The sequence below is a fragment of the Parambassis ranga genome, chromosome 8, assembly GCF_900634625.1.
Source record: "Parambassis ranga chromosome 8, fParRan2.1, whole genome shotgun sequence".
Taxonomy (NCBI): Eukaryota; Metazoa; Chordata; class Actinopteri; family Ambassidae; genus Parambassis; species Parambassis ranga.
In genome coordinates, this window is record NC_041029.1 from 4716987 (window position 1) to 4732621 (window position 15635).

General features: G+C 41.8%; 1 protein-coding gene across 1 annotated transcript in view; it reads left to right on the forward strand.

Annotated features, from left to right (window-relative positions):
* Window positions 1-15635, forward strand: part of septin12 (septin 12) — a 37474-nt gene that overhangs the window by 287 nt on the left and 21552 nt on the right. Inside the window, exon 2 of the mRNA XM_028411461.1 lies at window positions 7426-8949. Within this exon, the coding sequence (XP_028267262.1) occupies window positions 7426-8949 (1524 nt within the window). The remainder of the gene's footprint in view (window positions 1-7425; window positions 8950-15635) is intronic.

The window sequence follows — 15635 nt, forward strand, 5'->3', positions numbered from 1 at the left end:
GTGCAGCTCCAGGCTGTTCAGAGCCGCAGGCTAACAGCAGTTAAAATATAAATACACTGTTGTTAAGCAATTTCCATAAGAAGATAAATCATCTGACAGGTGACACCACATGTGTGCAGGCTATAATTAACCCTTACAGTTTAGTCAGGTACATGATTGATCAACTGCTGGCGTGAAATGTAAGTGAAGGCTAAAGATCTCTGGGTTTTAAGAGGGTCTGATGTGGCACAGTTTATTTAATAATGTGTGACTTTACACACCAGACAAAAAGTAGCTTGATCAATAAATATATTGTAATTGATCGCAGCAGTACTGCTTCATACATTAGTTTGTACTGAGGCAGGACAGCGTTAATATAAAGTGACTGATCAGGAGACTATAGACTGTGTTTATTTAAAGCAGTGTTGCTGTAGAGTGCACTAATGATACAGTGTAAGCCTTGAAAAGCTTTCCGTGTGTGTGAGGTGTGGTGGTGTTGCTGGTGGTGTTTTGGGATGGGAGGGGGGAAGAGGAGAGGAGAGGAGAGGGGGGGCTGTAATTGCATCCCATCAGCAGACAATAGTATCTTTTAGAAGCAGTAAATTCAGCTTGGTGAATGAGCTGGCTGTGCTTCAAAGACTGTTACTCTCTGTCCTCCCCCTGGTTTTTTTTCCCCTGACTTGGCCCATAGTGAACAAAGTTGAAGCCATTCAGCAACATCGGGCTCCATTAAATCGAGGAGTCAGCTTTTAAGAGGCTTTTAAGAGACAGAGGAACAGTTGGTGCTTCTTTTTTTTGTTGCAGCCTCTCCGTTACTAATTTTGAAATGAGATTTTGATCGTTTTGCATTTGACAGAAGAATGAAAGTATTACATTTATTTACAGCAGAGGTAATAAATCATCGTGTTGATGATTAGATTGTTTTTATTATAGCATTTAAACATGGAATATCTGTTCTTCTTTTCCTGTAACATAATCTGGTCATATAGTGCAGGAATAAATGCACAGTTGCCTAGTTAAAATTAAATGTTTTCTACTGTATGGGCTTAACAATTGGATTTGAAACCTTTTATTAGGTTATTCAATGTATAAAAGATGCAGGAGGAACTTGGATGTGCTGCAGTTTTCCATTTTAACCCAGTGAATAGGACACTTGTCTGAAAAGCAGAGCTGTGCAGCCAAGTTTATAACGAGCGAAATTAGTAGCTTTCAGTTCATCTCTGTCAAATGAGGAGGTACAATAAATGAAGTTAAACCTCAGAGGGAGCAGATGGCATGGAGGATGGATTCCTGAGCTCAGATCACACATGCAGCTCTCTGCTGTACAGTAATATAACTTCTACTCTTGCATTTGGCCTTTTCTGCTGTATTACATCATGGTTTTTTTGTGTTTAGACAAAGTCTTTGTGCTTCTCTACGTGTGAAGTATCTCCACCTGAGAAGCGGCAGATAGTAGATATGCACAATCCTGTGGTTGTATAAACAAATGCATATTAAATCTCCAGACACATCACCATAATCCATCCTAACCAGATCATTTTCATGCATAGATCTGGATTTGGATATTGATAGTGAACAGTTAACTTCTGAAGAATCTTTAGGTATTTCTTGAAAATTTGTGATAGCAGTCTATCTCTAAACGTTCCTGTCTGGGCATGTAAGGGCCAAGAGTCTCTAACATTGTTTGTATAATCTTCTCGATCACCATGACTATGTGGTTATATAAGCAGCTGAGATGTCAATGATTATTATTTGTATATATGTCCAATGTGTAAATACAGTAATTTCATTTTCTTAGAGGATGCTGTGAGATCGCCGCCTTTCTGTGCTCTCTGAATGAGAATGATGATTATCTCCTTTCACAGGAGCACATTATCTGACAATAATGTGGTATGGCTACAGCTCATATGATAGGCAGTCACTGCAAAATCTGATCCTGGAATGTGAGAGGCCTTTATCTGACAGGTTATGACAGAACTCAAGGATCTGCGGTCTTCTGTCAGCTTCCCTCCGGACTCAAATTTAACAATAAGAAGGACAGAATCACAAGAAGAAGCAGGCCAGACAAATCATGAAACATCTCAGGGGACTAAAGCTCAGCACCTCATTTAATGTCCAAATTGGTGACATGAATGGGAGATTAAAGGAGATCAGGGAGGTCTAAGAGTTGCCCCCCTTTTTTTTGTCCTGTCACATACTGGTACTGCACTACAAGCAGGGCTTGAACCTGACACAGATCAGAGGGAGTCCCATGACTTACTGACCTGGTCCACTTAAAGAGACCTGAAAGGAAATCTATGGGAAAATTCCATAACACAAACAATGGCCATTGTATGACACATATCCCACCCCTGCCCCCCAAAAATCACTTGCAAATGCATAATTGACATTCGTGGCAATTTCAAATGTGGCGGCATAGAAGATAGATTCTTTTCATCACATTATTGTGGTGATTCTACATTTTTCCTCTACGTCCATATCACCATTGAAATTGCAGCTATGGCTCCCACTTCATTCTGGGTGGTTACCAAGATGGCTGCCAAGTGACGAGACTTGCCTATAAGGACTTTGCCCCCACCTCCTAAAACCAACACATACTCTCTGCTGCTGAAAGCTTGTTGTTTTTTCTCATGACAAATGGTAATCTATCAAAAACAAGAGTACTGCTCCCCCCTCGACATTCCAGGCTGCATTAAAGCAGTGGAGCACAGCAGCCTAAGGACACACCGGTCAGCCTGTTTCTGTCTTTTGCTGGTTCAAATCTCAGATTGGTCTTCATTAAAGAACAATAACAGAAAAAGGCAGTAGTGAGGTTCAATATGCATTCATGTAGATGCTGTTGAGTGTGAGCCCACAATGACAGAAGATATGCAGGTACCACTTAATGTGGCTCACTGTCAAACCATTCTTCTATAATGGATCAGAATTTGGCAGAACTTCAGTGCAATCTGCCTCACACTCAGACATGTCTGGAGCTGTTAGGCCTGTAAGACACATAGTTTTAATGAACCAATGAGGGAAGACATAAAACCATTACATTACCATTAATGTACATTTACACAACAGCTGAACTTACAATCTCTTGATTATTTGTCTGTCCATGTTGGCTTTTTCTGAAACACAAATGTATTTCATGTAATATTTTAAAATTTAGTCAAGACATCACAAAATGGAAAACTGTTGGTCTTAATCTAATATTTTAGATTCTCCCTCGAGCTGAAACCAGATAATAAGCAGTGTTGAAATAGTGAATGGTGTGCGTGTGCCAAAAAAAAATCCCTGTAACCATGGTAATGTATACACATACATACATACGTATATCAGAGATTCTTTTCCTGAAGAATTCCTGATAAAAATGTTCTTTGAAGCAAACTAGAGCAAATCTAATGATAATCAAATGGCTAACATATGACCGATGCCAACATGGTGACAGATCAATATCACATGCTCAGTTCACAAGTTGCAGACTGTAGACTGCAGACGAAATAGTAAAATAAAGTTCAGTTGTTAGTTTCTGCCATCAAAGAGGGCAGCTGTGAACAGCCATGATTATCTTATCAATGAAAACGATCTGAGGAACATGTTTGCTGGGAGGTCATGCTTCATTGACTTTCCCAAATCAAATTTGTGTTGCCTTTGTGCAGAGCGAAGATAATCACTGTTTATGTGGAAGTGGGGGCTTCATAATTAACTGGAAACATTTATACGTGCCAGCAGCAGTGACTGCTGTTCCGTTCTTTCCTTCCCTAAAAAGGCATAAAGCACTGGTAGTTAAACTGGACATGGTGTGTCTTTAATAGACTCCTGTGTCTGTCTAATATTTTTCAAGCAACAGGTGCTTATGAGGCTAATAGTAGCCAGACATCTGAAGTGCAGTGATGTAAGAGCTCTATGTGTGTGTCTGCGTGGTTATGAGTCCCGGCAGTGTGTTATTTGCAGTATTACAACATTGCAAACGGCTGCTTGGAATGTGTCTTCCAGATGTGCTTTTACTAAGTGGAAGTTGTTTTAATGTGTGTGTGTGCTTCAGTCATGTTGAAGGGACTCATGTCAGTTTACATAGTGACTGCATCTGCACAATGTGAATTGTTAACATTGACATGGTTGTGACAAGGTTTAGGTGTACATCAAGTTAAGGTCAGATGACCTGTAGCAAGTGTATGTTTTCTGATGTAGGACTTGCAGTTTTAAAGTGTATTTGCAGTATTGAATGGGTCTTTTTTTTTGCAGTTACCTAGCCCCCAAAATTGTATGGAATGTGGTGCTGGTGGAGCGTGTGGAGGTGGGGTTGGTGGGGGTTGGTGGAGGGGGTTTAGGTAGGGTCGACAAGTCCAGACGTAGCATCCCCTCGTCCACAGGGCAGGCTGGGCCTCCCATCCAGCCTTTACTGGATGGGAGGCCCAGGGGCTCCAGGAATAGCTAATTAATTGGTCAAAGAAATGTGTGTAGTGTCCGTAACACTTGCAGGTTTTGCAGTTTGGCTCAGAGTTTGTAGACAAGAAAATGCATATGTGTCATAGTCTAACAATTGTGTTTTTGGAAAAAAAAAACATGAAGACAAAATATTCATAGGTTGCTTTGTACCTTCAGGGCCCTTTTGGCCTCAGACATATCTGTGCAGACATGACAAATTGGTGCATGTTTACCGTCTGATGATGGAATTTGCAACAAAGTGACCCTTGACTACTGAACTCTAGAGGTCAAATATTGTCAGTTCACCATTGTTCAGTGCTGGATTGAATTCCCTGTCCAGCTTAAAAACTAAAAGCTTTACCGGGGAGTCAGTTCGTCTGTGTGATGACGTGCTAATCTGTTTCATTTCGTAATGAAATTTAACACACACACAGCATCACTTTCTTCTCCTAGGGAATGTGATCCCGACCAGCAGAACTGGAGGCCAGTTGTTCCATGTTTTCCTTCTTCTGAGGTTCTGGCCTTTTGCCAAAGGTAGCGCTGCAGCTGCTACCTGGATAAATCCCCCCCCCTATATATGGACCATATTATATACAGTATGTTGTAGCACTCTGAATGAAGTTATATGTGAAATGAACTGTTTAATTTATAAAGAGCGTTTAATTATTATGTATCCATGTCACTTAAGCTAATCATGATACAAGGTCAGCATTTTGGCTGAATCCTGAAGCTTATGCTGCCTTAATGGAAAGTTCCCCTTAAGCCCGTCACCAAGCGCAGCGTTTTACTGCTGCTTCCAAGGACAATAGGACACTCCCGACACCCCCCACTCCACACCACACACACTGAACGTCAGCCTCCTAACCAAACAAGCACAACAGAGGATGTCCTTCCTGTGGCAGCTTGCTAAGTTCAACCTGAAAAAGACATGTTAGTGCACAATGAGTTTCATCTTCATCTGCACCATCAGCATCCATGACTGCCACTAAGAAAGGACAGTCTGCATGACAATGGACTGCTGAGAGAGTACTCAGGGACACGTGGGGATGTATCGATATGCATAGACAATTTTTTTCATAGTTTCTTGACACTGAGGAAGACTCTGGTTTTCCTGCTTTTACAATTCACTGCGTTGCTTGTGTCACGTCTGAATACATGCCACAAAGCCACAAGATATTTACCAGAGGAGACAGATGAGGTTCTGTTGTCCAAAAAAAGATCATTTAAACTCTTCCATTATAGGTAATTTAAACCCATATCCACTTATAGAGTTGTCAGAAGTACTCTTTAACCTTTTTTTCATAAGGGTCATGACCTTAAATGTGGATGCACTGCAGTGTTGTGGAATACTGGTGCCTGCATAGTCAAACTGTAATGTGCTCAACACTTAAAATACATGCAAAACATTCCCATCCCATACACTTTTGTGTTTAGTGTTAATTAACCAAAGCTGACATATAAACATACCAACCAAAGACAACGACCACACATGGTGTTCCTTTCAAAATAATTCAGCAGAATAGTTCTTTTTTTTTCTGTTTAATTGTGTAAAAACAGACAAAAAATGTACACGCACACACTTTCCAAAAGCTGTGTGAACTCATCATGTGCATGTGGGCATGAAAGAGAGAGGCCCAGAGAGTTAAGACATTTCTCTTTATCAGATGACACATTGTGTAATAGGAGAGGAATTGGGGTCTCTGGGAACACAGAGAGTGGAGTCAATGTACACAACACACACACACACACACACAGAGCAGATCATGGTAATTATTTCTCCGGCGTTTGACAGTGTGCCAGCAATTACCTGATACCAGCGCTCCTTATCTTTTTTTATGAAGGGCAGGTTCAGGCTTGTAGCCTCAGTGAACCTAGCCGGGTCCTCACATGCACACACACGCCCCACCTCAGCCTGCCTGGAGCCTACAGGAGCTGTCAGCCATTAGCTGCTCAGGTAGGAACTAGGTAGGTGTGTAATTTAAGGCAGGGCTGCCACTAGTGAGTATTTTTGTTAACTCTGAGATTAAGAGAACAATCAAAAGGAAATACTGTTTGAATGGTTGTGTATGTGCCAACTGGAGATAACTGGAGTCTTGTAGTGTGATTTAATTCAGACAGACTCAACTTGAAATCCACAACGTACTGATTGATAATAATGCACAGGTGACACAGAAAATCCTTATTCCTATACAGAATCTCATCCTTTCCACTCCAGCTGCAAGCTGTGCAAAACCTAGTAACACATGTTCCCAGCCTGAGCTGACACTGTAAATATTCAGGTACACATTTCACAAAGTGATGCAGACAGTAGCTGTCGAATAAGTGTAATTATTGCCAGCACCTTCTATGACCCACCAACTCACTCTCATAACGTGCCATATTGCAGTGGTTGTTTTTTGTAATACAAAACCACACTGGATGTCCTGGCTCCTGCTCCAACCTCAATCCAGCCTTTGTGCGTTCAGGATGATGTGTGTGTGTGTGTGTGTGTGTGTGTGTTCAGCAGTGGAAGGGGACACTGTTCCCATTCAAAGGCAAGTGGATAAGAACATCCAGAAACCAAAAGAGAGTCTCAACTCTTCTGTGCTGCTACAAGCAGAAACACAGACACACGCCGACACACTGTAAAGCATACGCTGCATGACTGAGGCAAGAAATGAAGCCAGGGATTTCAATAATTTTCTACGTGAACCTTGTTTGTTAATTGGAGGTTTCCCAGGTAACAAAGTCTAGCAGTGCATGCAAACCTTATGGGCTATAAAAACATAAGAAACATATCACATATTTTTGGGCATTAAAATCAAAGCGACATTTTTTTTCTAGCTTAAGGCTGCTTCATTGCATCAAAGTAATTTGACACTTCTGTCCTGGAGATTATGTTTCAAAACAACAATTCTTATGCTGAATCTGCACAGTCTTGACTTGTAGCTGCTCAGACCTGGTTCCAAATTCGTTTCAAGTTCTCTCTTTAGCTCAGCACTCTGCACTCAGTAAAACATTTTGTTAATACCGTGTTCTTCATCTCGTCCACAGCACTGAAGAGATCGTTCGACGCTGAAGATGTGGATGACATCCCATCCTTCTCCCCCGCTTCCCCCATCTCCACCCCCATTTCCCCCTCTTCCTGCCATTTCTTCCTCAACCATAATAAAGCTAATGAGGAGCGTGGAGGCGGTGGCCAGTCGCCTTCTTTTGCTTTCAAAAACAGCAACAACAGTCTGGGATCTCCAGCCCACTCCCACATTCACCTAAGTTCCAATTCCAGCCCTGTGCTGAAGTCACGTACAGGCAGCAGCCTGTCCTTCAACCGAGGGAACACAAACAAACCAGTCGTCTATAACAATGGCTCCTCCGTCACCAGGGCTGCTTCTTTCCAGAGTAGATTAAACCCCAACAGTTACTCCATGTTGTCTGGGCCAGGCAGTGACAATGACAGCCTTCACAGCTCCACATCCAGCCTGGAGTATTCTGGTGGTGGTGGGTATACCCTGCCAATCTCTAAGATGGGGTCCTATCACAGTCCTGCACCTCAGGGGGAGTACCTTGGATCCCATCCTCAGCTTCCACAGCAGCACCTAGAAGCAAAGCTGAAGAAGTTCTCCTCCCATGGGAGCGTCTTTAACTCGGAGATGAACCAAAGGCAGGGGATGATGCTGGGTGCTCGGGAGCCTCAGGGAATGAACCACGGCTCCATGTCCATTCTAGATTTACAAAACCCTGATGAAGGAGTAGGAATGGTTGGTATGCAGAGAGGTGGCAGTGGAGGCAGGATCGGACCAGGGGTGAAGTATGCAGATGCTAATGCCAACTGGAATGGTCACCTTCATAATACCAATTCCTATGGGAAAAAACACAACCAACAGCAAGTGCCTCAGGTGCTCACGTCTCCTCAGCCCAAGCCCAAAGAAACTCCACGTCTCAACAAGTTCCCTTTGGATCTGGACAACATAGTCAGCAGCGTCTCAACAACTTCCCCCACCAAGGCTGAAGGAGGATCCATAAGTCCCAACCCCCCAAAGCCTCCTCCAAGGAGCATGTTAGGCCTTCTGAACCGTATTGGCCCACCATCCACTGCTGCCAGCCCTTCAGCCTCCCTCAGCAGCTTGGACAGTTCTTCTGACATACCATCCCACCCCTTCCACCATCCCTTTTCATACTCCCCGTGTTCTCCAACTCTCTCACAAAGCTCTAACTCTGTCCCAGATATGAATTGCTCCCCTGTACCCCTTTCTCCAGCCCAGAGCCTCCAGTTGGATATCCTACCAGGACCCCAAGTTGTCCAGGTTGTTCCTAGCCTGCCAAGCCCCTCCAGCTCTTCCAGTGCTTCCAGCCCCAGAGTTACTGGTTCTTTGGAGGATAGCATAGATGAGGCCACAGATAGTGTAGGCTTAATTTTACAGAGGATTGCATCTTTCTCCTGGCCTGACACCAACCCAGCAGGTTTGGCTCAACCTCCTCCCATCAAAAACACTGATGGGTCAAAAGCATGTGCATATGGGTTTCCCACTGAGACCACTCCAATGCCAACATGGAAACAGGACAGGAAGGAACAACAAGGTAGGATGGTGCTTGAAAACTAGAAAATGATACATGGTAGATATTACATAAGTGTTTACAGTGTGTCTCTGTGTCTGTGCGTGCGTGTGTTAAACAAGTGATGAGAGGGGATTTCCCTTTTCATTGTTTTCTTGTTAGGATACGAAGACAAGTCAAGGTTAGCGCAAACATACACATACTAGTACACAAACCCACACCGTTTCTGTTATGGCCTCACCAGCTGGTTCACTGTTTTCAACAGACCTCACACAGAACATTTATTCATGCACACACATGCAGTGTCTGACATTTTTAAAAGGATGTTTTCAAACTATTTTTATCAAGCGCCTCCCAGCTGGCCGCTGGGTCCTTCTTCTTTTAATGCTCACAACTCACAGGAAACGTGCTACAATAAATATTAACTTCATGGTGCCACAAAGCCAAATGATCTAAGAGTGATATCCCCATCTGTTTTATTAGATTGCTTTATTGATAGGGACAGGGAGATGGGACTAATACATAGACAGATGTGTCTGTCAGGAAACATATGGTGATTTCATCCATGACTATCAGATGGGTGGAATGTTGTGGCCTGTTCTAGTCTCTCTTTCATCTGGTCAGATGAGACGCCAGGATGTTTACAAAAGAATCTTCTTAAGTGCAGTTTCAAAACACTTGGTTAAGTGTCTTAACAAACAGAAACATCTGTTTGAAGACACCTGTGGGGATTTTTCTCTCCTCCGTTCTCATTATGGAATTTGTCCAATGTAACATGAAAAACAGATTAAAGAACTGTCTGACGATCATAATTCGGAAAAAAAACCCCTGATGAGGTAAACAGTATGTAAAATTTGCCCAGTTTAAAAAACTAAACTAATTGGATCTATTCCGACATCAGCTTCTTGCTGTTCTCACTGTCAGTGAATGTGCCCAGTTTAATTATGCTGCTGTAGTAACAGTGGCATCAGTCACACACTGGACATGAAGAAACTTGCAACTCTCATAACAACACAGAAAGGCGCCATAAAACAACCTGTTATGCAGTTTCTTATAGTAACAGGGTCACTCAACACTGCAGGGCAGTCAGATAATGTCTGTCTGTCCTAAGGATGGGACTCTCTCTCTCTCTCTTGCTCTCTCTCTCTCTCTCTTTCACCCTCATGTTGACGACTCTTTCAGCTTCAGCACACACACCATCACAGTCGTGTTCATGTTGTAAATTACAGGCTGATGGGCTCTAATGGGTGTTTACAGTAAAATTATTGTCTTGCTCTATCCTGTGCTTTACTCAGACGGTTTGTTTCCCATAAAAAACATAAAAACAAAAAAAGAAGGGGGTGGGGGCTGTTCGTCTGCTTCCTTCCTCGGCTCTTAGATAATAAACACAGAGAGTCAGAAGATAGAAGCCGTGTCTGCCCACGATCTGACTGAAGCCTTCAAAAGTAAAAACAAACAAAAACAATAATACAACAATAATATAGAAAATGAAAGTGATTGGAGGCAGGCGTGTGATGAGGAAGTCTTTCTAAGTGTAGTTGTAGTGGAGGAGTGGGCATTGTGTTTTCCAGGAGTTTCCTGCCTTCTTCCTGTGCAGAGGAAATTATTAAAAGCTCTATAAGGAGGTTGCAGCTCAATAAGAAAAGGTCAGTGTATTTCTTGCAGTCATTGTTTATGCACCAACCAGTGGAGTCAGTAGAAACAATAGCAGTACTGAATGGTAATACCAGCATGATGTGCAGCAGTGATAAGGAGTGATTTAAAGATGTAGGCAGCTGACTGAAGTGCTTGACTTAAAACCACACATAACACCCCTGTAGTCACTGTAAACACAATGAGCTGGAATCCTGTATCTTGGGAGGCAGCCAGGAAGATGTGTTTGAGTCTAGTATCTATAATGGCATAAATATCCAGGTTGTGTTTAGTGAAAATGAATGTAGCGCTCCGTTCATTTCTCAGAAGAAGGTCAGACAGGGTTGCATTTCATCTTCATCACTGGTGTTTCTTTTCTCAGCTGTGATGTCTCCGCAAAATTGTTACCATCGGTGATGATGTCACTGACGGATATTAATGTCTTAAAGTTAACCTGTTTGGTTGCACATCCTCTGTTAAAGTAAACTGAGTAAAGATTGAGGGATCAGCTCAGCTTTCTGGGAGGTCCAGAAAAATAGTATAGGGCTTAAATATCTGCTCCTCTGGGAGTCATAAATCAAAGACTGTGGAGGCATAAGTTGACAGGACTCAAATGTTTTTTCTGTTAACTTGACTTTTTGTGTTGGTGCATAATTGCACAGCTGAGTTTATGAGAGGTTGTTAACACTTTATTTTGGAGGGTGTCTCAGAAACTATTTTTACATTTTTCAGTCCTCATCTTCTCTTTGGCCTTCAGGACATCGTGTATTTGTCTGACTGCTGTAATTTTTAGCAGCAGAGAAGAATATTCGCCTACAGAAGAATTAATGCCAGAAGCTGAACTTTATGTTGGGACAGACAAAAATGGCGACGTGGAAGGAGGAGGTGGAGGAAGTGTTGAATGTTGATGTGATTCCTGTTTTTGTAAAAAATGGTGAACTTCAAACTGCTGATAGAAATATGTTTCTATGGTGCTGCTCATGACCCGGATTGTTGATTCAGGGTCAGGGGTGTGGAAGCTCCACCCCCTGGTGTCCATGTTTGTTGTTTTGTGCACAGATGTTATGCACAATCTGGTCGAAATAGAATGGCTGTGTCTACACATGTCGAAAGACAAAGATGTATTTTTCATAAGGTGTCCATTTATCTATTACCCGAGTCTATCAGTACTGCGGTGGGAACAGTGACACCCTCTCACTCTGTGTGTCCAGCAGCTTCCTCCAGCTCCTAATGGGGGTTCCCCAGCTGCTGCTCCAAGGTTACTCAGAGTTCTGTGTGGTCCCAGGGGCATCCACCGAGCTGGCCCTGCCTGGTAGAACTTTAAAAGGAGGCGTCCATGGGCTGAGACGTTGTAGTAGTGGATGTATAGATTCCAGTTGCTACATCTGTTCTGGTAGAATTTCCTGAATGACAGACTGCTGGATCTTTAAGGTCAAGAGATTCTAATGTTTCAGCACATAAAAATAACAGAAGGAAACAGCCAATCTGAACTTTTCATGAGGGAAACTCCTTTCTGCTTCTCTTTCAGCCCACCAGTTTTTCCTTCCCACTGGCCCAGATTAGAACCCTGTTTCCTGCCTAGTTGTTTGGTTCAGGGCCCTGAAATGTGTTTCCTGTACCAGATAAGATTAGCTCACCCTGGCTATTTAGACTTTGTTTTACACACACACACAGGATAGATGGACAGTGATGAAGAAATGTTTAGGGTGACATGCAAACATGACCTTAATAAGTGAGGGTCCTTCAAAAGGACCTCACCCAAAAACAACACACAGAAACTGAATGACTAATAGATATACAATAATATAAGCTTGGTTCATTTTTCAATGTGCAGAGAAACAGAAAGAAATTCAGGAAGGATGACAGTGGCGCTTAAAGGTCGAAGGTGCGCTAGCCGGGGAAATGTGACACGAGAAGCAGCGAGAGTAAATCAAAGCACCAGCGTGGATGAGAGGCCTTTAAAGCACAGAGGGTCTTCAAAACACTGAGTCACACAGGTCAAAGAGCGTGCGTGTGTGTACATGTGTCATACTGGAATAACAGTTTCTGTACAAAACAAGGAGAAGTGTGCAGGGAGATGTTCCATACTGGCTTGACACAAGTATGCTAACCCTAAATAAAGAGAGTGCATGTATGTTTTGGCAGTAAAAGAATGTAGTATCGAATCTTGATTAATTAATAAACGCACATCCAGAACATCCAGGTGCTTAAAGATGTTTCTGGATTTGTAGATTACTGATGTTGGCCTTCTAAGCCGTGTTTCTTATGAGAGGTCCCACAATCCTCTGCGATTTTAATCACCTGAACTACAAAGTCTCACTGGCAGAGGATTCTCTCTGTGGTGTGATGACCTTCACATTGTGGGATGTCTTAATTCGCCCTGCATCTGCAGGTTCTTGTAGTGATCCTTGTCCTCCGGCGGCCATCATTCATTTCTTATTCTTATAATCCTTCTAATGTGAGACAGGCAGAGGCATAAAGGTTAAGAAGAAAGAAAAAGAAGCAGTGGAAAATAAATGAAAAGGGGGGAAGGTGGAGTTAGTGAAAGGATGAAAGAAATGAGAAAAATGTATCCACCTGTGCCACAGGGGCAATCACGTCCTGTCAGTAGATGAGTACTCGGCTGTCATAACTATCTTCTCCTCTTACAACCTGCAGCCGGGTATGATTAAGTATTGAATGGAAAGACTGATGATTTAATATGATTCCATTAGTGACACCCACGTAATGGGCTGCAGGGAACAACACATCACTCTGCCCTGATTAAGCACTTTTATAACATCAGATAGGAACTCTTCTACAGGCTGTTCATGCTCAGAGCAGCTGGTCACCGACCGCAAGTGGAAACATGCAAATAGTGTAAATTTATTGCCAATTATAATTATTAATAGCATCAAATCCTTCCTCCAGGTTAAGGAACTATCAGTAATGTGTGTGCTTGCGTGAGTGTCTGCATGTGTGTGTGTGTGTGTGTGTGTGTGTGTGTGTGTTAGGACCACACAGTACTGTACTTAACTTCACATCAACAGGAAACTGTAAAGCTTCAAGTACCACTGTGAGCAGAGTATTACAGGCTGACTCATCTTTAATAGACCCCTCTGTCTCTGTCTGGAAGTGAGTGTGTTCATAATCTTTAATGTACTGTATATTCTGTGTGTGTGTGTGTGTGTGTGTGTGCTCTTGTATTCGTGACATATCAGGACATTTTTATGATAACACACCTTCACTATGAGGACTCTTTGAAAAATGAGGACATTTTTCACGTCCTCATTTTTCCGAGCACTTTTTTGTGCTTTAGCCGACCCCTGAAATGCACTTAGACCACAAATCTGTGCTATCCTATTTGTATTCAATTTTCAAGCATTGTGGAGTACTCTAGAACATGCTAAAATGGCTTTAGACCCCAAATATCTGATGTCCTAAAATATCACATGGTGCGAAATTACAGTTTGTGTGTGTGTTTACGGTTTTGCTCACTTTCTGATTCTCCCCCTAGTGGCGAGTCCTGATATTAAACACACTTTTCACACACACACTCAGTGGTGTCCTCATATGGCACATGGGTCAAACTCCACTATAATAATACACTATATTACTACTGTACTATACATACACATACAATATATATTGTACTATTGTACTACTACCACTATGTGCCCTGTCTATATCAATTCATATGCAAGTTCTACAAAAATGTAGATTTAGTCTGTTAGTTCATGTTCAGCCTGCAACTTGAAGTGTGCTTTGAGTTTTGCCCCATGTACAATTCAGTTTGACGAGCTGCAGAACTGCCATTATGGAGTGGTGCTATACTACTCTGTGTAATCCGTTTGGCAGGAGCAATGAACTGTCAGCGCATTAAATTTATAATACTAGATTTCTCTGATCACTCAGTTTTTTGTCATATGTGTTGCCATGATAAAACACATTGTTCCGCAGGTTTTCTTTATTCACAGTTGACTATTCTGATATTAAGTGAACAATGAACTCCAAGATTTAAACAGGGAAGGGGAAAAAAGGTTCAGCTTTTTTTCCAAGAATTATAAGAATGTGTATAGCATGGTACATATTGTTCCTTAGCTTATAATCAACTAAATCAAGCTATACAATAAATACATTAAACATTATAAAATTGCATATTGGGCCAGAAATAAAGAGAATGTGTGCAATGAAAAAAATACATGACATATAGTTTCTTTGTTAAGCTTGCAGAAATCACAAGTATAATCTATATCCAATTAAAATCTTTCTAAAATATCTTTGACAGGATAAATTCTATGTAGAACCTTAAAACATCTTTGAAGCCCAGAAGTTGCAGAAGGTACATAAGAGTTCAAAGAATTTCTTAGAAGTCTGTCACTACATTGTTTAGAATTAATGTCAACATTTTCAATAAAAAATTGAGTAGGGTGTGTACTGTGATAACACAGTTTCTAAAAAAATAGGGAATAGCATCACAAGTAATAGCATATATAACTTATCCAGAATTTCAGAGTATGGTACAAACCATTTCTATTTATATGTTGACCGACCAGCAAAATTCCTTTGTCAAACCAGGAGTGATTAAACAATGTTTTATTTTTTTTTTAGCACTACTCAAGTCTGAGGAAACTGATGCCTCCGTCCCTGAATGTAGGATTTGCACCATGAGTGAAGGTGGTTGGGGGAGCAGTGAAATATCTACAGATCAGAAAATAAAAACTATGTTTGAGTCCAAGTGCCTTGACTTATTGTCTTGGCCATAACATTTCTCAGAGGATTTAGACCTTGATTGCATCAATTTTAAAGTATCAGTCATCATCCTTAAGATATCTTTATGAAATTTATTAAGGTGTGTATGTGTGATGCAGGACTACAGTGCAAGAGCCACATCAGGTGAGGATGGGGGATTTACACAACCGCCCAAACTGTGTACTGTTCTGATGTTAACACATACACATGTATACCGTAACAGCCCCCTCACTGACAGTGCAAATCAATGTTTCAGCTATTCACTGCACTGTAGAATGTAATAGGCTGACACTACGTCCCTGAATGGAGGCACCATGAGTGAATATAATATATAAGTATAATATAAT